Below are 25,697 nucleotides of genomic sequence, written 5' to 3' on the forward strand. Positions count from 1 at the left end.
AATTCACAATAATGAAGAATTATTGCTTCTGTTTTAATTCATGATTTGTAAATAGAATGTCTCAGGTTAGTTATTTTGATAAGGAAAAATAAAACATTTAGTTTCTAAAGTACGATACCAAAAGCATTTTTAGTACTGTGTTGAATTTACATCTCTTCAGATATAGACCTGCTTATGACCATTCTTCCCTTCATTAATCAATATCTATATTTTAAGCAAATTCATAGTCTCTTTATACCTGATAAGAATATACTAGTCTAAAGGAGAAAATAATGCATGTGTTTCAAAATGACAAGTAACTGCTGAAATGTCTATGGATTATGGGCATTCCTGATGAATTTCTTTTGCTGTTTCTTCCGTTCACTTTAAAGCCCACTTAACCATTCAATGGCTACTAATCAGCTGGGGTGGGGTGGGGGGGACTTACCTCCAATTCAGCTGTTAAATATTTTGAAAATTTTCCCTTAAAGACATTAAGAATGTTTCTAAGAAGATACACAAATGATTGCAGCAAATGATAGAAATATGCAGTGTGTACACGTATGAGTCACCATGCCAACTCAATCGAAACTTTCTGGCAAAAAACAAATATCTGAAACATAAGGATATCTATTCAACAGAAATACTGTAGGGCAAAGCTGCACATTCATTAGATCTGGTTAACAGTTATCTCAATTAGCAACTAAGCCTGGTAACCCATAATGGCATTTCTATGTGATGTCCTAAAAAAAATTAATAAAAAGGTTTTGTGCATAATTGTACATGCTCTCTGCCTGTCCCACATAAACTTAAAACCACTCCAAAAGCTGGAACAAAACTAATTTTCATATAATAGCTTCAGTTCCAATTTAAGTTAAAAAGAAATTTCACTTTCATTAGTTGATCCAGGTCCTAAGTAGGAAGCAAGAAATAATGCTGTTTACTATTCAAGTCACCAAGAAAAGAACTGTTATACAAAACAGGTTGGGAATGGCAGGGGTGTTATACTATTAGTTAATTATTTCTCCTTAAGATGAGTTCTAAGGCCTAGCAGATCACTATTTAAAAGGTGACTATTCTGCTGTTTGCTGAAAGGTGAGGGAAGCAGGGCATGGGAAATTCATTTTCAAACACATTTTGTCTCTGCCACTTATCAGGGGGCAGAGGAAGGGCACTATGAAAGGTCAAAATACCACATGGCTCTGGGTCTCATACAATGCATACCCCAAGAATGCTTTTTTTTTTTTTTTGCAACAGTAAAGAAAATACTTTAAAGCAATTAGACTTCTGAAAGGGACAACCGTTAATTAAAAAAATTTTAAAGGATTGAAAAGGAGCTTGGGTTAAAAGAAAACTTTCTTCTTCAGCACATGAATGTAAATTTGCATAGTTTAGTTGAGGTTATAAAGCAAACAACCCCATGTAACATTTTAAAGTTACACTAAATTATAAAGTACTTACCCTTATAATCAAGCCTTTCCATGTCAGACTGTTGCTGTGAGCCCTGCACAAAACATGCTTAATGAGAGCATAATATATAGTTTTTGAAATAAGATGTGAATAGTAATTATTAATAAGAGATCCAAGAAAAGCCCATAAGAAAGCCAGAAAAACCTTATTAAACTTAACTAACTTAAGAGCATGGAATGCTGGAATAAATTCTACAATCCATAAGCCCAAACACTCACCAGACACTGGTGCTGGTCAATGAGAATTTTAAAGAGGAAGAGGTCCAAGGGCAAAGAGATGTGGGGAAGGGGGACAATACAATTTGGAACTCAATATAGAATTAACTCTATGAATTAGAGGGTAACTTTTAAATGATTAAAAATAAATCTTTCCTAGGGATTGCTTTATAATGAAATAGTTTTAGTTTCTGGTAACATTTATGATAGGTTATGGCTGACAGTTAAAAAACCAAGTTCCAAACTAACAGCTAAAAACCAAAGATCCAGAATATTCAATATTGGCTGGGACCAAAAGAATTATCTCCCTACTATAGCACCCCTTATATACGTAAGTGGAAATGAAGATAAACGTCCTTTTTCTATTTAAACTTCTGAAATACAAGGAAAATCATCTGTTAAAAGTAATCTTATGCACTGATATCTGTTGCCCCATTCTTACCTAGGGCTAGAAGACTCTTCCTCCTTCAACTAATCCTTCCTTCTTCAAAACACACTCCATCCCTTAAAGGAAAACTTTCATGCCAGGTCAAGAAGTTTGAGGAAACTGTGGAAGATTTCTAAGCAAAGTAACATAATGAAAGCAGTGTTTCAGGAGGGTGGCGGTGGGCAGGTCCAAGTGACCACAGACACAAATAGGGTCTGAAGGAATGAATATGCTAAACTGTCCATCCTTGCTTCTTCCTAGACACAACAAAATAGTGCTTAGAGACAGTAAATTGCTTATATTCCTGTAGAAAGCATCATGCTTGAAACACGGACTAGGTAGTGACTATCAGTCATGTACCATTCAAATGGGGGAAAGGAAGTGATTTATCTAAACCAACTAAAACAGTAAATTCACACAGAACAAAGAATCAAATTTGGTTTTGGATTGTCTTGTTTTATTAACTTTCTAAATTCAAAAGAATACATGTGAACAAAGAAAAGTCCAAACTCTTAGTTTGGAATTTAGGGTTTATCCTTCAGGTTCATAATTTATTGGTTGCTTATAAAGACACTTTTATCAGATTTCCAAATATGCTGGAGGTAATCAGAGTTGAACAGAGAAGCTATCACCAGTCTGGTTCTCCCTAGGATATAATGCCTGACCCCTCACCATCTAAAATTCAAACAAAAAGGAAGCTTAAGAGCTATGGTAGTAGTGGACTGCACATCTACTTTTTATTTCTTTTCTCTTCATAATGAGGCTATGATTTTTTAAAAAGTCAATGCATTGCTGGGCAGTCATGTTTGTCTATAATGCCAGCAACTTGGGACACTGAGGCAGGAGGATTTTGAGTTCAAAGCCTGACTCAGCAACTTTGGGAGGCCTTACGCAACTTAGTGAGAGCCCATCTCAAAATAAAAAATAAAAATGGCTGGGGTTGTGGCTCAGTGGTAAAGTGCCCCTGGGTTCAACACCTGGCACCAAAACAAAAACAAAAACAAAAACAAAAAACCAAAACCAAAAATAAACAAATAAATAAGTCAAAGCATTTGGGGTGAGGAGATTTATAGGAAAGAAGCAGGTATCCCAAAGATAGTCTCAAACAATAAATAAAGGAAACAAAGCCTTTTACACCTTCTCCCACTATCTGGGAAATATCTCACTATGTGTATTAGACCAGTGGTACCTGATTTTCATTGTCAAATTATCACGCCATAAAATCAAGCTCTCCATAAGAACTTGACTGATGTTCAATGATCTATTCAGTTCATTCAACAATTAATTTCGGAGTGTTTGCCAAATGTTAGGCTCCTTGCTAGGCCTTGAAGATACAGCAACACACACAACACAACACAACAAATGGTTTAACAAATTTAGGGCAATGTCTGTGAATCAAAGGTATTAGAATTATATAATCATTACATATAAAGTAGTTAGAAACTTAATAAATACTTTATGATTGTTACAAAAGATTCAGAATTCACTGTTTCAGGGAGCAATCTTCATGGACAAACTACAGCATATTGTTCTTTAAAGGTGGAATAAAACGAATACCTGTAGCAATGCCTCTCTGGCCCTTTTCCAGATGAAGAGAGCTTGCCTTGCTCTGCTCCAGGCTCCTCCAGGTCTCCTGCTCCCATATTTTAGCAGCTGGATTATTGTCCATATTTGAAAAGCCCCTCCCATCTCCCATGATGTTTTCTCTAAGCCCACCTATCTCTATCACCACATAAGTGTGACTCACATAACCCTCTAAACAGTTTGCCCAAACTGACTATATTAGCTGCTTGATCACAATGACCACTCTAACTTCATGAGGTTTTATTTTTTAAGTTTCATACATCTTTCACAAAAAAAAATGTTTTGAGAAACATTTTTTTGTAATCATTCATTCAACAAACATTTATTGAAACCTAAATATGCCCCAGACACTAGAATATATTTAAAACTCTAAAATACCAAGCAACCAGTTGAATATCTGGTTTTTGTTAAAACAAAAAGATGTAATTTTGTACAGTCAATTTTGCTGAAAAGTACAGCAATCAAAATTCTCCTTTAAATGTTAAGTTCTATAAATTTATTTAAATTATACCTAACAATGTAACTTAAGTTTGGAAAGAAGTTACAGTAGATAACAATTGCCTTTTTCCTGAAATTAATGATGTAAATGATCCATAACAATATCTTTTTATTAAGTCTTCTGTTTGCCAAACATTTTACAACCTTTCAAAACTATGTTTTAACCAAAAGGAAAAAGAACACTTGAACCACTTTTTCTTTTCCTTCACTCTTCAGTACCTGCTAAAGAACTAAGTGTAATGTGGAAAGGGGGTAATTAAAGAACATATTTGCTTCTTTCCAAAATGTTGTATTAATTAATTTTATGAAATAAAGAAGGCATTGTTTCTTGACATTTATTATTAAAGTAAAAGATGACCAAGGCTCATATTATAAAATGTATTACAGACTGTGCAGTGCATTCCATGAGGCATAGCACTCTAAAATCTGCTCATTTATAATATAAAGAACTCTCTAAAAGAAGTCCTCCTAATAAAAACAGGGCTTCACTCAATCTGACTGCCAAACTGACTGGATTTGGCAAGCAAGCTTGGAACGTTTTAAATTTTACAAACATTATCCCTTTATAAAAGTTAATTTGACTACTTTAAAGAACGTAAAAATAAACCTTGGTTTCCATAAAATCTAGATTAAATCTTACCAGACTTCTTCTAAAATAACTATAGAACTATCATAATCAGATTATGTAATTGGTATAAAGTATGAAGGCCTTGAGTCTTTGGGGTTGGAAAGCTTTCTCAACAACTCCTTTTCCTTTTTTAGAAGGCACATTAGTGACCCCCTTTTCCACTTGTTCTTTCTTGTATGTTGATGGGTTAAATGAAGTATTTAATTTACAACTAAGAATGAAAAAGAATGCATCGTGTATTTATTTAAGCTAGGTCTCAATAACAACTTTGTTTCTAAAACAATACCAACAGGATTAAATACAGTCAACAAACAACAACAAATTAAGAGAAGAAAAATAAAGGAAGAAAAATTAAAAGCGAAGAGAAATTAATATATGGTGCTGGGTACTGTACTAAGTGCAGGACAGCTACTGTTATTCCCATATTTACAAAGATGGAAACTAAGGTTGTGAGAAATTAAATATTTACATAAGATCACAAAGCTAAGAAATGGCAGATTCAATGCAGTCAAGATTCAAATGCAGTGTATCTTCCAAAGCCCAGGCTCTTATATATTGTACAGTGAGGAAAAGAGAAGAAATGGAGAAAAGAAAAAGGAGAGTTAGAATGTTGCACCAATGACTGCTTCTAGAGCCTAGTTGTACTTATGTACCCTTGGGAAAAACTGATACTATATTTGATCTACTTATCAAAACCCCAAGCAACTAGAAAATGAATAAGTTGATAACTTTGCATTCAAGTAATCAAAATAATGATGTGTGGTGGCTTTTGTGGGATGTAATTGTGGCCTCTGGAAGATTTTGAAAGATCTGCTTGCCTATTACATACATTTTTTTATTTTTAATATAGTCCTTCCTATTTTTTTTTTAGTCCTTCAAATTTTTTAAGAAAAGAGTTTTTTATCCTTTCTTCATTATATACTAACAAAATATAAGCAAGCAAATTCCAATGAACTGGGATTATGTTGACACAAGGGTATTCACTGTCAATATTGCTGTTATTGTGCATCATAAAAGTTCTATTTGCTCCCAAGAAGGCTGAAAAGAGATCTTAGTTGCTTTACAGAGTCAAGAAACATAGCCCTGTCCAATGAAACTTTCTATAATGATGGGAATATTCTTCATCTGTGCTGACCAATATGGTAGCCACTAGCCACATATGAATACTGATCACTTGAAATGCAGTTGGTGTTACAGAGGAACTGAATTTTTAATTTTATTGGGCCCTACTGAACAGCAATGTTCCAAGAATGAAGTTTAACTATTCCTTCTTGCAAAAGACACCTGCCCAGCAGTCTAAGATATGTAATAATTTACATCAAGAAATAAAGATAAATTATTATTTCACTGTAAAGAAAGAGAAAGATATAAATTTGTAGAACTGTACAGTTTAGTTTCCTTTTTGTATTAATATATAAACCTAGCCTATTCCTTTGGAAAAACACTGATGTTTAACTTCTATGCTCCAGAGGATGTACAGCAATTTTATAAATGTGTACTGATCAAAGTTGACTTGTGCTCAGGCCATACTGAAAACTGTGTTTTACTTGTCTTCACATCTTTGAAGTTGCAGACCAGGCTTTCAGTTTTTCATCTGTGTTTCCAGCAGCTAACATTAACTACTCATTAAATGCTTGATAAATTCTTGGATAGGTAATCCTGAATCTCTCTGTGTATTGCTCTAACATCTTAGAGAAACACTGGGGTTGACTCTGGATGATCTGGGTAAAGCAGATGCTGAGATCTATGTCAATGCTGAGGTTCAGGCAGCAATACTGATGTTTTCAGAGTGATTTTTGATTTAAACTTTCTGGTTAAACAAAGTAAAACTATCACCAGAGTTAAGGAAATAGGAAAGGGTGGGTTTCTGTAGACCAGGTGCAGCAAAGTAAGAAAGATATTGGAAAATTATGCTCAGAGTTATCTATAATATTACCTCCATATATTATGATATAATTTATATAAAAGAATAAGAATTCAAGTGGTAGATTCTGTCCCTTTTAATACACAAATTCTCACTTCTTTTAAGAAAAAGAAGTCCCTTCACAGAAAACAACTAATGTTCTGAGGAGAAACAAAAAGAAAACTTGAGAAAAGTGAGTCAGAAATTGGTAAATGAATAAAGAACTGAAGAAGAAAAGAAATATGGGTTGTAAGAATCATGCAGCTGCAATGTATGGAATGGCAAGGACAATGTTCAGTTAAATTTAATGAGGCTAATCTAATTATAGGGTTCTTTTACCCTCTCTATAACAAACATTCTAAGTCTATATAGCTCTCATTCTTCCACTGTGCCACCAGAAACATTCAAAGTGACAATCTGTCTGTGAATTCACCTTCAGAAAAATAAAAATGCATTTGGCAGGTACCCCAAAATATCACAGATTCCCTATAATGATAATGAGTCCATGGCATTGCCAGTTATCATTTGTGGATACTGTTACAGTGAAGAATATTTCTTTGCAATACCAAATTAAAAGGTAAGTATAGTTTAGTTAGAAATCTTTCATGCTAATTTTGGATGCAGAGCTCCTTATTAACTCTGCAATAATACCATTATCCTTTCACTTTAATAAGGCAATAAGATCCCAAATGAATTATTCACAACTTGTTTCAACCAGTATACATTAAATGTGACTGGCTCCTGAGAGGCATTTTCCAACTCTGGTGGATAAAGAACAGATCATTACCATGCATCCTTTTAGACAACTGGACAGTGTTCAGGATGTAAAGCTCACTCTCATCTCAAAAGATCCTCCACTCCAACAGTCCTATTCCCTTTACTCCTTCTTAAATATGCTTCTATTTTTTGCAAGCTCTCTCCTAAGAATTTCCCCCCACCTTCCATGTTCTGCCTGCTATGGTCCCTTTATTAATTTCTAGTGATCTTTTAAGGCCCACGTAAGTTCTATCCTTCTCAGCCCAACTGTCCCTAAGCCTCACTAACCTACGGGGATCCTTTCCACCTCTGAACTCTTACAACTCTTTATTGTTTCTACTGCAAAATAAATGTCTCATCCCCAACTCCTCAGGTGGCTGGATGGCTAGCGGCCTTCACACCTGTTGATATAGGCTCAGACCTTCGTTTCATAGGAAGATTCTATGCCTTTTGAATTACTTCTGTTCTCAGTCATGTTAATTAATGGCTGAACAATGAATATGAGGCTAGGAATTTACAAAGAAAAAAGTCCGAGGCTTTAAAATAAAATATATTTAAGTTACTTTATAGTTAGTGATACATGTATTAAAGCAGGATATATCAAATATGATCTCTGCAATGATCTTTATTTTATCAGAAATTACAAGAGAATTTTACATAGAAAAAAAATCATACACAGGTGATCAATATGATGAATCTTTTAGAAAGATTAAAGCTTAAAGAGTCAAGAGGAAATGAAAAAGACCCTAGTGTATTAAAAAGGGAGGAGGAGAAATAGGAATATGAACATATTCAAGTAAGTAGCAAATAGGATAGGTTAGAATTAGTTTCTATTTGACTGACTCTAAAACATTCTCTATGGCTTAAGTGTTTTATAAATAAATGAAAACATTAAAGATAAAATATTAAACAGGTGGGCCCATTTGTGTATATGTGCAAATAGTAATTACAAATGAAAGTTCATTCCTGCACTTAACTATAAGACGGTCAACTTTTAAGATATCCTTTAAAATAATGTGAAGTCATGAATGCATCCGAAACAGTAATTGAACAATACTTCATTAAGTACTTGATATTATTGATTTTAAAACAAAAACTTAAAAAAGCAACATTCAATAAACTATAACAAAGCAAACTAAAAAGATTTAGGAAATTTAAGTGTCTGGTAGACACTTAAAAGTTCTGGGTAGAATAATTAACAAATGGCAGAAAATATCACATTATATTTCCATTTTCAGAATTTTTCTACTAAGGACATCCTGTTCAGACTCACCCAAACTGCTCTTTTTTCCCTTAAATTAGCTTTATGGCTATCTTACTGGATGGAGAAAGGGAGGCAGCATCTGGCTCAGGTCCTTGCCCAGAGCACAATCCAGGAAATAAATACCTGTTGGCTTCAGTCTAAGCTCTTCAGAGTTCAGTTTAAGATAACCCTTATGAGGATTATTGTCATCAATGTTACCATCACATACGACCCAGCATCCTAATTCTCTGAAGGAAACTCATTGTTACAACATATATCCTGTTTTAATACCATTTATCAATAAATTCCAGTCCCCCAGGAAACTTGATACCTCCACTCTGTTTACTTAGGACCCTTTACCTGTCTTCCCCATTTTAGTACATGACATTACTATTTACCCCTCCAGTACAGACCAGGAAACTGAAAATCAATTGTGATTTCCTCCCCTCCCATATCCAACCCATATCCAATAGTACACCAAATCTGGTTGATTCTACCTTCTAATCTCCCTAGAATGAATTTATTTCTAAATCCTGTTTCAAGTCACCATAATCTCTCACTTGAAGTATCGCACCAAGCCTTCTAATGGTGTTCCTATCCATAAAAGTTCTGACTCAATGTATTCTCCACAATGAAGATGACAGTGTTCCTTTTCTGCTTAAAAATCTGTAGCATCACACTCATTAGGATAACTATTCTCAAATAAGATAAAACGGATAAAATAATGAGTGTTGATGGAGATATGGAAAAAGTGGAACTTTGATGGGAATATAAAATGGTGCTGCTGCTTTGTAAAATAGTACAGTAGTTCCTCAAAAACTTAAAAAGAGGATTGCTATGCAATCCAGGAAGTTCACCTCTAATCTGGGCATCTGACCCAAAGAATTAGGAACAGAAACTCATACAGATATCTGCATATTCATATTCATAGTGGAATTATTCACAAGAGGCAAACGATGGAAGTGGCCATCAATGAATGAATGAATAAACAAAATGTGATATATATGTACAATAAAATATTATCTTAAAAAGAAAGAAAATTCTTATATACGGTAAAACATGGCTAAAGAGACATTATGCTAAGTGAAATAAGCAAATCATAAAAAGACAAATAGGTATATGATTTCATTGATATGAGGTACCAATAATCAAATCCATGGAGGCAGAAAGCAGAGTGGTGGCTGTCCTGTCCTGGAGGAGAGGAGAATGGAGAGTTAGTGTTTAATGGGTACAGAGTTTCAGTTTGGGAAGATGATAATAAAGTTCTGAACATGGATGGTGGTGATGATGGCAAAACATGTGAATGTATTAAATGCTACTGAACTGAACACAAAATGGTTAAATGGTTAAAATGATAAATTTTGTTATGTGTACTTTACCATTATGGAAAAAAAAAAAAGACACATGCACGCAAATATCCTCTTTTGTGTATGTGTGGTATTGGGGATTGAACCCAGGTCCTCTCGCATGCTAGGCAAAAAATCTCAGGTCGACAAATGGCCTCCAGATAAAGCCTAGTACTCCTTAAGTTATTAAAATTCCCTCAGGTCTTGGTCCCAGAATACCCCTCCTCTTGCTATTACTCCTCTTCCATCAAGGTCAATGCACAGTTAAGCTGCTGGTGTTGGACCCAGACTATCTTACAAGTCTTGGCATGAACTGTTCCTGATACCTGTAAGAAAGACATGCCCCCCTGATCACTCTCTCTTCATTTGTGACTTCTATTCAACTGCATCCCTGTGTAGTAGTACTTATCACAATATTGTAGCTGTTTGATTTACTGTCTCCTTTCCTATTAGCTCATAGGATGAAGGGGAAAAAAAAGTCTCAATCTGTTTAGAATTATATCTTCAGTGCCTGGCACATGTAAGTATTCAATAAACACTGTTGAACAAATAAATATACAAAATAGGAAAGTAATGCTTGAACACTATAAAGTGTATGATGTACACAAGTGGACATATACCATTCCTCTGCAGGTACCTTTAAAAGACTCTATAGCAAATAGTTAATCAAAAGGCACAAATTTTTTAGATAAAATTTAAAATAAGAAAAATTTCCTTCATCAGTTTCCACTTTTTTCTTACAACAGATGGATAAATATGGTATTTCTTATCAGGTTTTGTTCATTCAAATTAAATAATGTCAGTATTTTCATTTCTCCTTTTGAAATCTGAAAATTCTGTAATTTAGTTGCAGCCTTTTACTTTCAGATAACTTCTTTAATTGGGTCTCATTTCCACTTTAAATAACAGACTCTTTTTCCAGAAGGCTACTATGCTTTTCTTCATTATTTCTGTCCAGTTAACATCCAAAGACAAATCCCAGAGGGACAAGTATATGAACCCAAAGTTCATGCACAATCTGAAATAAGTTCGCCGTGATTACTGAGTCCCCAAGGGCAAAAAAAATGGGCAGTGGTGAGCTCAGTCACCCACCTCTCTGTTTTTTAATGCCATACTACTAAAAGTGTGCATAGCACTCTCACTGTTTTAAATTAGATCATTAAAGAAATGCTAAGTAAAAATCCAGAGAATCTTGGCACAACCTGGCATACTGAAAGAATTGGTTATTTGCTCTTGGTTATATTAACTTTATGACTTTTTAAAGGAGAGTATAGCTTTAGAATAAAGAACAATTTATCTCATCTCACATTCTATAACCATTTAATTTGGGATTTTAAAACATCAATATTTATGATGATATTATTATAATATATATATCATAATATATCACATATATCATAGATAACAATGAATTTGGTGAATTTCTTATCATAGTTCTAGAACTATGAGGCTCTTGTCTATATGGAAATGTATTTAGAAACTACAGAAACATGCTGCGGAGGACACTACCCTCTACCGATCTCCCATCCTGCTTTCCCCTGTTCTCTCACTTTTTTCTTCCTCTAAGATTAAAATATATAATCTCAATATGCAAAATCTGATAAAGGTGAAAAGTATTTCTCACTTAATCTCTTTCTGTATCTGATTCATTAGTTAAGAGAATTTGCTACATGCAACAAATAGATTACTACTCAGTAATAAAAAGAAAAATTAATACACAATTAAATCAATTTCAAAAACCATATTCTGAGCAAAAGTTCCAGACACAAAAGAATATAAACTGTATTACTGCATTTGTATGAAGTTCTAGTAACTGGCAAAACAAATCAGTGGTAACAGAATTCAGAGCAGAGATGATGTTTGGTGCAGAGGGAGGGAATGACTGAGAAGGGGCTTGAGGAAGCTTTCTGGGATGACAGAAATATGCTACATCGGGCTAAGATATGGATTACACTAGTGTACACATTTGCCAAAACTGATCAAACTGCATACTTAAGATCTGTGCATTTCTCTATGTGTAAATTACACCCTGTTTTTTGAAAAAGAAAAGTCTCTTTAAAATTTTTAATTACCTAAAACTCTGAAACAATACTAGACTTGTACAAAATACATTGTAAAATACATTACTGTTGCTCACCTGCAGTGAATGTGACTTAACTCACCTATGGAAAAAGTTGCTGAAAATCACATGAAAGAAAATATGGACTGAGACAGGGAAAGAACTGGCAATGATGTGGATTTTTCTAGTACTTTTCAAAATAATAGATCTAGAGATATTTTAGGAAAAAATAAATTTAAAGTCCAGTGCCACAGATTTACAGATTTAATCTGCTGTGAAAGGAACTGTCATTTTCATCAGGATCTAAACATATTACACAGTCACCCAAACCACATGAATACAAATCATGGGTACAACCGTAAAGAAACATAAGGAAGCAATTGCTTTTATACTTCTTTTTCATAAAGGTTGACCACTATCAATAGCAAACAAAGAATTCCTGTGAGAAATTCTGAGCCTCATCACAAATCTATCTCCTATGGACAGATAGTAACAGGAGTTGCTAACAATAAAACATCTTACTGAACTTGTAACTCAAGGTATAGCAGAGATTCCTAACCAGTTTGAGGATACGGAAAAAAAGGGAGCAAGAGTTTAATGGACCAAGAAGTCAAAGGATAAAACAGATATATTATTTCATTTGCATTTTAGTAGGCTTCACGCAATCCATAAATTAAGCATTATTATTGGTTTTCTTTCCCAACCCATTTTTCTCTCCTCCTTTTGGGGAGGGATATAAACATAAGCAGTCACATTCAGGTGGAATTAGATGAATGCTAAAGGCCAGCAAAACTTTTAAAGACTCACCTGATGTTGGCTATGTGCTGCTGCACAGGTTGATGCTGAAAATGGTCAGGCCACGGATGATGCAGGCAGAAGGATGGCGAGGGCTGAAGACAGCATGTGGCCTGATACACAGGTGAATGGTTTGGACACAGAGATGCAGAATACTCTGAGTGTGGCTGCATGCAACACGAGGCCAAAGCAGAGGGTGCTGCAGGGCCAGCCTCAGGGTGGCACTCTTGGTGACTGTTATGGCTGGTCAAAGGATGATGATATGGGCAAGGATGGCAGCATTGGGATAACATCTGAGGTGTTCTTTGGTCGTCTAAAGGCAGAAAGGATGATTTAACTGTGCCATTAAGTTGCAGGCATCCATTTGGACTCACTTTTGTTCTTGTTGCTTCTTTGGGTGTGAGCTGCTGGGCTGCATGGTCTCCATCACAGGGGGTGAGGGGGCCAGGATTGGTAGCACTGGTTGTGATGCTCCCATTGCTCAGAACCACAAAATCGTTTCCATTGCTCATAGCCATGCTCTGATTTCTTGACCCTATGAAAGAAAACTATATAAAATCATCTAGTTATAAATAGGTCAGCAAATACATAAAAAAGAGAAAAAAGATATCTAAAAAGAGCTTTTTGAACACAAGGGTTCTTGCAGAAGTTGTGTGACAGTGGTGGAATTCAAGCAGCATCTGCAATGGAACCAGCCAACACTCAGGCACTGTTCTTCTTTCCTCCAGATACTGGTGCACTTTAAGAACCATCTCCTATCCCCACCAATCACCTCTGCCACCCCACCCCTCCTCTCAGTGCCTTTCTTCTCTCCCCTTCTTAGATGTGCAAGAATCTGTTAAGATTTAGAATATTTAGGCTAACTCACAATAAAGGGAGGGGGATAGAAGTACTTTGGATTAGACAAAGGGAAATGAAGGGAAGGGAGGGGGAATGGGAATAGAAAAGTTAGTAGAATGAATCAGACATTACTTCCCTTTGTTCATATATGAATACATGACCAATGTAATTCCACATCATGCACAACCAGAAGAATGGGAAGTTGTACGCCATGTATTTATAATATGTCAAAATACATTCTACTGTCATGTACAACTAAAAATAACAAATAAAAAGGAGATTATACATTTAGGTCATACGGTTAAAAAAAAGAATTAGAATATTTAGGGATGCTTGGGTATTCTGATTTAAGAGTGATGGTCAAAATAAAGAACCTGAAGGCATCAACTGAACAGGTTAAAACAACAATTTCCTCTGGCCTCTTCTGGTGACAATACTACTGAATAATCTTCAGAACGTTTAATGCTTTAGAAAAGTCTTTTCTTCCAAGTTACTTAAGTCACAGAATAAGAATAGACAAAAAGAAAATGAAAACTAGTCAGCTAAGAATTCTTACAATAAAAATACCAGATGCGCAAAGTTTGCTCCCTCCTTTACATCAATGACTCTAATGCTAAAAAAATCAACCATACTACATAGTTGTCTATAAATGTATTAATGTGTTTTGTTATATATAACAGGTAACATTGCTTATACATGAGAAAAACAATACCAAGGTAAGATAGAAGAAATAAAAAGATAGGTAGAAAGGAGACAAAAGGAAGGACAAGGAAGTGTAATTTCAAGCTGGTTTCACATGCCTTTTCAAGCCTGTTACTCCCCAAATTAGTTCTTCTCCCATATCTGTTATTCTCAAATTTCTGGGAAATCCATGATTATCATAAATCCATTCACTTACAAAAATCACTCAGGGTACTACAAAGTAACCTATGTAACTAGATATGTTATTTAAATAATCTTGTGTTCACCAGACTGATGTCACCCTCACAAACCTTCCCCTTCCCACCCCTTGCCAAGTTTCTTCTAAGAGTATCAGACCCCAAGAGCACCTCCCTCTCTGGAGATGGGCCACATTTTTCCTTGAATGTGTATTCTTTGCTTTCCTAAATAAATCTCTATGCCTATAACTAATGTCCTTAAATTCATTTTTGTGATGTTTGTCAAGGACCCCACTCATCCTGAGTTGAGGGACTCCTCTGGCCTCTTCTGGTAACAATACTACTGATATATCTACTTCAAATGAGTTTTTTTTCTTACTTTTTTTTTCCTGTCACCAAAGGCTCCAGGCATTCAATATAAAGGAAAACCCTTACATGGTCAAATTACAAGTAGTATCCTTGTACAGTCAACAAACAAGGACAAAAACAGACAACCTCCTCCCTTTCTGCTACTCCACCCTGCCTCCTCTGAGTAACATAAAAGACAAAATCTGCAAATTTACAGTAAGAAAAACAGGTCATTAAATGCCACTGATCTACTTAACCTACACATGAAAAAAAAAAAAAAAAAACCATACTTTGGCTCACTAACCCTTTGGGCACATATTTTGGGCTCACTACTTCTAAGCAGACAGAATAGATTTTAAAGAAAACTCTACCCAGTTTCTCCCCACCTAAATGACAAAACACTCAAGTAGCCAATTTTGGTCTAAATATATGGCAACTCAACCAAGAAACCTATGAGGAGGACTGTAATGCACATTTTCACCCCCTGTATTAACATTCAACTGGAGCATTTCTGGGCAGAGAACACCAGAAGAATGTATAAAACTTCACTCTAAATACTGGCACCCAGAAGGTATCACTGTACTGGGATGAAAATTTAGCATTATTTATTTACTTACCTTGCAGATAAAACTTGTACAGATTCAGTTAAGTAAGCATCACACAATAAAAAATAGAGAAATAAAGATATGTATTAAAAATTTTCTTATATATCATTTCAGTAGAAAGACAAAACATTTTAAGTACTTTTTAAAATCAAATAGGTGTTACTTATCTAATTATGATTACCTTTGCCTGCCAATGCCAAAACTTCCTTATATAATGACCACCTAGTGGAATTCTGAATGCACTACATAAAGGTGCTCTCACCTTCATAAAATCACTCGTGGGTACACATCCAGTATAAAATATTCAAATAATACGTCCAACACAAAGCACAAGTAATTAAATAGTTGTGCAACTTCCTGGAGAGCAGGGTAGATACACTGTAAAATAAAAACACTAATCTAGCCCAGGAGACACAAAATAATCCTTCATTCACTTTCTAAATGTGCCTCTCACTTATGCTTGTTTATTGAAGAAAATATCCTCCCTTTTGTTGTTAAAAGGAAGAGCCATATGCTGATCATCTGAAAACAATAAAATATAAATTAGAGGACATTTAGAGAAGCCTAGCCTCTTTAAAAAGTTAACTGAAATTTAAAAATGTTTATTTGTATGATAGACAATGTAGGAAGCAACTGCTCAATGAGATCAATGAAATGATTTCCCAGAATCAGAAACTCCCATGGTACAAACACTTCACACACAGAAACCATGGAAGCATAGTATTCTCCAGCCTCCACCTGCAACCTGTGCTCCAAAGCCAGATCTAGACCTCAGCCAAGCTATCCCCACTGATGGGACCTGCAGGGCTAAAAAAAAAGCAACTCCTGCCTTTTCTATCAGGATAGAAAGAAGGAGTACTGGTTTGCTAGTTTGTTTTTTTGTTTTTTATCATCTCAGGTTAGCTAATACACCATCTCAAATCACTTTTTTATTTTTTTAATTTAATTCAGTTAATCCCATTAATTCTAATCACAGTTGTTGGGTGAGTTATGTTAGTAAGGAGCATCTAACAACAACGAAACATCTTCAAAGTTTTAAAGAAAAACTGGGTGTTATGGTTTGGATATGAGGTGTCACCCGAAGCTCACATGTGAGAAAATGCAGGAAGGTTCAGAGGAGAAATTATTGAGTTGTAAGAGTCTTAACCCAATCAGTGAATTAATCCCTGATGGGATTAATTGAAGTGGTAGGGTGTGGCTATTTGGTATATATTCAAATCTGACAAGTGAAGTCTCTGCTTCCTGATGAAGCAAGCTGCTTCCCTCTGCCACTCTTCCGCCATGATGTTCTTTCTGCCTTACCTCCAGTCACAAGGAATGGAGCCAGTCTTCTATGGACTAAGACCTCTGAAACCATGAGCCCTTAAATAAACTTTTCCTCCTCTACAATTGTGCTGCTCAGATCATTAAGTCACGGCAGCGAAATAGCTGACTAAAACACTGGGATACTGTTATCAACATCAATACCCTTAGAAGTATCCTGAAATCTTCCCTAGACTCTCCACAATTTTCACCCATTTCTCTATCTTCTAATTAAGTCTATTCATCCCTAAGGAAAATAATTTTCCTTTTACTTTTGTAAACAGAATCACAACTACCATCCCCTTTTATTTTTAGTACAAATACACATTTTGTAGTTACACAAGAGTTAAATGGATTCTTGTAGGCCAGCTGAGGGACTTAATTATCATTTATAACATTTTTTTTGCCACCATGGTAAAATGCAGTTCAAGTGCCAAATAACTGACTTACAAATGAATTTCTGGAACCCAATCTATTTTGTAACTGGGCTACTTCTTGTAATGAAGCAGGAACTAGTGGATAGTAAAGAATAATCTGAACTCTGACTTTGGCTTGTGTTTAAAGCAAGAAACACTAGCTTTCTCTGATTCAGTTTCTTTAATCACAAAATGGGAACAACTAATTTGATTTCACAAGTAAGGAAACACACACACACACAGAAAAAAAAAAAAAAAAAAAACCAGAAAACAGTTGTTTTAAGAAATGTCTCTCACTTATCTAGATTCTGTGAATATATTTGTGTAGGGGTTCAGTTTCCATCTGAAGTCAAGAGCTAACCTTATGGTTCACATAGAGAAACATCTTTTTTCTTTAGAACTGAGACAAATAAGGAAAAAAAATGTAGTCTAAGCTTAGGATGGAGGGAATTAACAGTTAAGCAGTCAAGATATAAGAAAAATACACATGATAAAAAGAAATGAAAAAAGGAAGTCCTGAAAGAAAATGCTAATACCCTTTACTTATGCCAAACCCTTGTAATAAATGTTATGGTATGTGATTACAAATGTAGTAATAATTGTATTTACGGTGGAATTTTAAAGTAAGTTCTGGGTCAAATGAAATGAATAACTTTCAAAGACAAAAACCACCTGTTCTCCCTAGGGCCATAACACACAGGGGATGCCAAAGGAAAGCTTTACTGTGTCACTGCTTGAGGTGGGATGGACCCCATATTAAGGTATACTTTCTGCTGTCCATGAATGTAATGTACCAATAGAATTATATCCAAAGCCACTAATCTCACTTATAATCATTTAATGCCTTTTCAGGTAGCATTTTTATGTCTTGAGTGATTTAGCAGTTTGGAGGTTATATGGTCTTTGGCCAAGAATCATCTTTTATAATATTTTAAAAATTTCTTTTGGTACCATGGATTGAACCAAGGGGCACTTAACCACTGAGACATGTCCCCAATCACTTTTATTTTTTATTTTAAGACAGGGTCTTGCTAAGTTCCTAAGAGTCTCACTAAGTTGCTGAGGCTGGCTTTGAACTCGTGACCCTTCTGCCTCAGCCTCTGAAGATGCTGGGATTATAGGCATGTGCCACTGCACCCAGCTTCTTTTATAACATTTTAATTGAGTTATGAGAATATTAAAAAGAGATGGAATGATGCTTCCTCATTTTAAAGCCCAAATTATGCTTTAAAATGGCAACTGAAATATTCATGGCTGAGAAGAAATAACATGGGTAGGTCTGAGTTTGAAAGCTGACTCTACTAGTCACCAACTTCGAGAACCTTGGTCAAGTTACTTAAACTCTGTCTCTAAGTCTTGGTTTCTTCTTGGAGTTAAATTTGTTAGAAATGCAAATTGGTGCAACGTTGTAAGAGAGTAATAGGGGTACTACTTATCGAACTTTGAAAAACCTTTATCCTTTGAGCCACAATTTGACTAGAGATCTATCCTGCTGTTACACTTGAACAATGTGTAAGATTTATGTATGCATCAGGAGGTTGACTGCAACACAGTAACTGTGAAAACCAGGAATAATTTATCAGCAATACCAGACAATTTCTGCTATACTCAAACTTGTGTGTTCTGCACAATAAAAAACAATGAGTTAGATCAGGATATAATAATTGGAAGAAAGTTCAAAGAACATCATTATGTACAAATAAAACTTAGAACAACCTAAGTGCTTTGGATCTGGGGCATGTGTGTGTGTTTTGTGTATGTGTGTGTGTGTCTGTGTGTGTGTGTGTGTGTGTATAGAGTCACCAGAGTTCATGTGATTAGAATTACATCCTACGTTTGTCTGGAACTCAGAAAATATGCACTTGTAAAATATACAAAATCATCATGCTTCAAAGACAAAAAAGAGTGTGTCATTAAAAATGTTATATAATAATAACTGGATCTGCTTGAATTATGGAAATTTTATTCATCAACATATATACATTAAATATGTTAATAACACACAATTTATCCTAAGAATACAAACAGATCATTTAGGTGGCTCCTAGAATACAAACCATCTAAAGCCCATTTAAAAAAAAAAAAAAAACAAAAACTCACAGCAACTACTTGGAACTAAAAATCAGAACTGCTAGCCTGTCCAGAAAACTGCCAAGTTAAAATCTAAATGTACCGCTGAAGAGAATACACAGACCTGTTCCAATTACCACAGTAACCACTTAGCAAAGCCATCACTATCCTTAACAAACACAGGGCTCATATGGCCTGAAGGAACAACATCTTCATCCCCATCAACAGTTACAATAGTCCACCTCTTTGGTAGTGCCAAAGCACTTTTACACACATGATCTCACTTGAGTTGATCCTATTAATAGCCCTCAGAAAAACAGATGTGGCAGGCATTACCACTTCATTTTGAAAAAGAGAACTTAACACAGAGACTCTTAAGTAAGGTGCCCAAAGTTACACTGATGACATATAGTGAGGCCAGGAAGTCCGATGCCAAGGCTGAGAGCTTTCTGTTAAACTACTTTCCGTAAGCTCAGATGATGTATTTTAGAGTAATACTTTGCTTCACCAGATTCACAGCACTATATATAAGATGGCAAGACTGGGTCACCAATAAGATTCCATGCTATAGCCAACCATCTTTTCCAGAATAATGCTGTATGTAGCATAGTTTCACTAGATGAAAATACAAAGCACTAACTAAGGGCTTCCAAACATAAAGTTAACCTGGGATTTAAGATGAAAAGCAGATTCTGATGCTTCTACCTGGAGAGGGGACACAAGCCTCCAACAACATTCCTGTGCTGCTGTCCCTGGGACATACTTTTCATAGCAAAGCAAAATAGCAAACTAGGTGGGGAGGCTATAAGAGAATTAGGCCTAACTAGTGGCAAGATAATGCACAATATTAAAGTAGGATGACAGAACAAGTAGAGAAATAATAAGAGTTGACAGAGAGATAAAGGTCCATTTTTTCTAATTAGGGCAGAGAAAAGTAACAAATTTTAACAGGAGTTTTAATTGATAATCAAATTTAATTATGATTTATCTCATGACTCCCAAACTGTTTTGTGCATGGAAATTACATGATAGAATTTTAATGCTTTTAGTGTAACTCACACAAATGGACTGAAACACCTTGCCCAGGTAACTGGGTGAGAAACTTTTTTTTCTGCTTACATGGTACTAGATATAAGAAGATGGGTATACAAAAGGGGTATAAAGGCAATTTGGGAAGTACCTATCACTATTTACCAATTCTGTTTTAATATGAAATGGTTTCTCTAAAATTGCTTGATGCTTATCCTAAAATGATGGCCCTATTTCCAATCATCAGAACCAAGTTGGTCTATTAATATTTAGGGCTATGACTAGAGAAACAGTTTCTCTAAGTGACAAGAAAAACTGGCAAAAAATTGTACATCAGGCATTTTCTGCAATGCAGCTATTAAAGCTGGATGGCAGAAGGGCATCAGCCAGGTTTTTTCTCTAGGAATATTTCCCCCACAAAATGCTATTAAAAATGTTTTCTGTCACCTTACTATGTCAAGCACTTTCTTCACAATACCTCTCTGAAGATCCCACTAAACCCATTACAGAGAAGACTGAGGGTCAAAAATGTTGAAGTAATTTGTCCATATCACATGATTGGAAGTCAATTCCAGACCAGCATGACTTTTCTAAAGGTAAGCTTTTCCACTACCTCAAGATGGCATTACCTCAGGGTAAAGCCAAGTTCAACTGGTGTTTATAGAATCACTAGAGACTACTGATATAAAATTCTGTCTGAAGGTCCATGTGAAAAATAGCCTCTGAATTCAGTATTTCCCAGGATAGTTTTAAAAAGTTACAATTCCACATTCAAGAATGTCAGAGACATATTTCATTAAATTTAGGAGGTGTTACTCATCCATGTATTGTACTATGCAAACTTGAAAAAGCAAGGCAACAGATTGATCATTGTTGTCATGTAGTATCTAAACGACTTCAAAATAATATAATTGTGACCTGACAGAAAAATATATATCTTTAATCAAAGAAACAGGCACTTGAACTAAAAGGATGGTTTTAAGTAGGGAAATATAATCTTCTTCCCTTCTGAGACAAATTAAATTTTATTTTTCTTTCAGTTCAAGAACTTTTTACCATTAAACTCTCCTTCAATAAGAACACTTATAAATATCTTACCTAATCATTTATAAACATTTTACATATTAAAAAGAACTATTCAAAAATAAAATTATAACTATCATGCCCCATAAGCACAAGTTACAACAAATTAGAAGTCATGTTTCCAAAGAAAGAACATTATGATTTTGAAGATCTAAACCACTAAACCTACATTTCTTAAGTATACTAGTATGCTTTTCCCCACACCAAAATAAAGCAAAAACTGAGCTCTAGGAATTCTGAAAGTAAAGGATTATAATTCTTTTACAACCAGACTTTACTGTTTGATTTTTAAATTTATATTAGGTAGATAGTCTCAACTTGGATAACAAGTACCACCTTTGAAAATGAAATACCTTTCTTTCTTTTTTTTTTTTCTTTTTTTTAACCAGTGATTGAACCCAGAGGTGCTTAACCTCTGAACCACATCCCCAGCCCTTTTTTATTTTATTTAGATACGAGGGTCTCGCTGAGTTGCTTAGGGCCTCGCTATGTTGCTGAGGCTGGCTTTGAACTCTCAATCTTCCTGCCTCAGCCTCCCTGAGTCACTGGAATTACAGGCATGTGCCACTGTACCCAGCTGAAATATACCTTTTTGCTATAACTTTCAAAACATATGATTATATACATGATATATACTGATAAAAACATAAAAAATAAACTGTTACATTTCACTTTTTATTAAAAATGCTCATAGTATTTACAAACAGCTTAACAATACAGAAGAAAAATTAAATTGCTAGTCATAGTCTCTCACCCATACTTACAAAAAAAGTTATAAAAGTAAAATAGACTTAGAAAGATAAAGCACATGTACCAGAGCAAATCTGAGAACACTGAATTTGGAAAGCAGTACTATTGCTAGAAATGAGTCCAGTTGTCAAAGCAGAAATTTATACACATGCTAAATGAAAAGAATTTTTAGGGTTATAGAAATATCAATCTCATTTTTCTGTTTTATATCTAATATACTTTTGGTAGTAGTTCCATGTGGAAAGTGACATATATGTCTAAAATAAAGTCTATCTTCTCCAATCTGGGATAAATGTCAATAGCATCTATATTTAGCATAAACACTTATTTTCCTAAATATGTATTTCAAGAGCACTGCACTTAGAGCAGTTCTCAGAGATCTCCTTCTCAAGTTCATCTACAGAAAAAATTCTCCCCACACTCACTTGTGTTGTACCCATAAGTATCAATGAGAAGAGAGAAAGAGAGAAAATATCTCTGAATTTGTATTTCAGATAAGTTTAAGTTCCACACAGATGCATTAATTATTTTTGAATCCTATGTCTGGAGAAAGATGCCAATTTGTATAACCAAGAATATGTAAAGTAAAACTAAAGTGTTCTACACTCAGAAATTTCAAACAATGGTCACTTAAGAAATGCTACAAAATCCTCCTGTAAGTAATTGTCTAATCTAAGAACTAATCACAAAATTTATCTAGTATCTGCTACTAGTCTCAAAGGGAATGTAATAAATACAACAAATATTCACAAAATTACAGATCTATTACAGTAGTCTCAATCCTAGCTGCACATTAGAATCACTTTGAATAGAGATTATATACTATTATATATACATTTTACATATTATAAATAATATATAATATTATATTCAATATTATGGTATATAATATATAAAATTATAATTTTATAATATATAAAAATGCATATATATTAAGTTTTACAGAAACAGGGCCCTGGCCAGATGTTCTGATTCAATTTATATTGTAAAGATGTGGACATAGTACTATTTAAGAAGCTCCCTAGATGATTCTAACATGCAGCCAAGGCTGAAATTCATTAACTTATACTTTATATATTTAATCCTCATCAATTTATAACTGTCACTCAAAATAGTCAATATTCAGACAATATTGCTTGAAATGCAAAATACTGCTGCCTATTTAAAAAAATTTTCGATTTGGTATTCCATAAAAATGAGTTTTATAGTACTGAAACTATCTCCAGTTGTTTTCTTGGTTAACAGTGAAAAGACATTTCAGTTCACTACTTCTTACGTTGGAAGGGTAGGGGCAAGGATGCACTAAGGTGAAAGGCTTAATAAGCAAGACAACTGTGCAGAATTCACATGAATAGAACATGGAAATGTGACACAAGCTGTGACACAGCCTCAATTTCTTGCAGATCTTTCCAAGAAGGCTTAGGAAATAGTTAATTTGACTAATGAGTTTATTTAACCCTCAAGCAAAAGTATATCCCTAACCTCTGGTCAGTTTTTAAAATGAAGTCTCAAGCTCCTCTAATAGAAGAGCATGCGCCCTCAAATTTCATGTCAGGGAGGGGGAAAAAAGATTTCTGGCTGCATTTTAAACATCTTAAACTTTGTAATACTATGATAAGGCAGCCTTCAGATGCCAGGTCTATTCTCTAGCTTCACATTCCTGCCTAATAAAGATTAAAAGATGTTTTGGTAATTAACAGGACCATCAAGATGTGATAAGTCTGTCTTTATGTGATGAGATTTCATCTCAATTTATTTTGTCCGTACTAAAGTCACAAAATGGGCAGTTTTACAAGTAAGCAATTTATCTGTATCACTATATACCTCTCTTTTCAGTAGAAACAGGATCATATTACTGAGCTTAACTATTTTTGTTAAACATCACAAGCATATCTAAAGTTACCATGATACTTCACACATCTAAAAACCTCAAAACTTAAAAGCTCCAAGGGGGGAAAAAAAAAATCACTGAGGTAAATCAAACTAAGAACATTCTCTTCCCACATATTGTGAAGCTAAAGAATGTGAGAGAATTTAAAAAATGTCTTTCATAAAGCCCAAAACTGAGATCAATATCAAAAAGAGCACTTAAAAGTTGTTTGATTTAGATGGTAATGTGTTTTGTTTTAATACTACACTTACAATTATCTAAAAATTTCCCACAAATGTTAAGTACCTGATACCAGGCCCCACTCCCTGCTGTTTTGTGAAGTTTGAGAGGTAGCAAATCAAATTTCCTAGAGCAGCTTCCCAAATGAGTTCTTCCCTTCAGAGTCCAGCAAATAATGTCTCAAGGGTATCCTTTAGTCTACAGAGCAACTTAGGCAACGTCACTTAAGGTATCTGCATGAAACACAACTAAAGACATCCTTTTACTTAAAGGACTCAGATTTGTTTAAAGCTTAGAAAAACATCAAATTTGTAAACAATTTTTTCTTACTTGAATTGGATCAATGAATTAACTTTTTAGTAAAAGCCTGGATGCAATTTTCCCAAATCTTTTTCTAACCCTTACTTAATCACTACAAATGTCTGTGAATTTTGCTATATGCTTTCTTGGATGTTTCAGATGAATTATAATTACATATACTGTTGAGGAGAGATTCTTAATTGCTTATGACGGTAATTAAGTCATACTTTTCAGTTAAATAGGTAAATATTCTTATTTAGCAATCTTATAAGAAGCACCTACTGTGTTTCTTGTGAATAGTTTCCTTGCAATCTAAATGTGAGCCTATGTAATGGTGATTAAAATAAGAGAATAGAATTGAGATGGAGAGAACATAGAGTCACTCTATTCACCAGCCCTAGCTTTTCTAGCCTTCAGTTGCTTTGTTTTATATGTACATTTTTTGTTTGCTTATTTGTTTTCTGTTTTTTCTGTTTTTTTTTTTTTTGTTGTTGTTGTTTTGTTTTGTTTTTTAACAAAAGCTGATAGGCTAAGCAGTTCATGTGTCTTGATCCTAAACAACTCAGTTTTATTTCTTGTATTAGGATGTGATCAGGAACTGCAATTTTTTTAAAATGGAAAATATTCTTATCATTTGTAGGTGAAGGCTGTCTATCACATCATCCACACTGTAAAGAATCATACAGTGAGAATGCTCAGACAATCCCCGAATTCAAAGCAGTCAGGTAGAAGGTAAAGAACTGGGGCATAGTAATAAATACTGAAAAGTACATTTCCCAAGAATTGCCAAAAAGTGTCAATTAGTTCAATATAAGCTACAAAGACAGGTGGGATTAAAGCTAAATGTTGGATGAAATCAATTTTATAAGAAAAATTATCTTTCAGACTGAGGCAAGGTTAACAAGTATTTTCCAAACTGCTTTATAGGTTATAATTTCAGACACTTAAACATATGTTTCATAATAAATGCAAATAGATCATGCTCATAATTTTGAAATTCAGGTCTATGATGTAAGTTATATGAAGCATGGAAGACACACAAAAATACTCTGCCTTATTTCTC

General features: G+C 34.6%; 1 protein-coding gene and 1 long non-coding RNA gene across 4 annotated transcripts in view; both read right to left on the minus strand.

The window, feature by feature from the left end:
• The window catches only part of DISP1 (dispatched RND transporter family member 1), a 184,343-nt gene that overhangs the window by 43,698 nt on the left and 114,948 nt on the right, over positions 1-25,697 (minus strand). For all 3 annotated transcript variants that reach the window (XM_079108115.1, XM_079108113.1, XM_079108114.1), the window contains one exon: positions 12,916-13,438. In XM_079108115.1, the coding sequence (XP_078964241.1) occupies positions 12,916-13,421 (506 nt within the window). In that variant the 5' untranslated portion in view covers positions 13,422-13,438. The remainder of the gene's footprint in view (positions 1-12,915; positions 13,439-25,697) is intronic.
• LOC306642380 lies at positions 730-2,760 on the minus strand. Its single transcript, XR_013758492.1, has 2 exons — positions 2,107-2,760; positions 730-1,483 (listed from the first exon to the last, which is right to left on the minus strand). It is a non-coding gene; the product is annotated as an uncharacterized lncRNA (long non-coding RNA).

The sequence above is a fragment of the Sciurus vulgaris genome (genome assembly GCF_902686455.1).
Source record: "Sciurus vulgaris genome assembly, chromosome: 12".
In the NCBI taxonomy this organism is placed as follows: domain Eukaryota; kingdom Metazoa; phylum Chordata; class Mammalia; order Rodentia; family Sciuridae; genus Sciurus; species Sciurus vulgaris.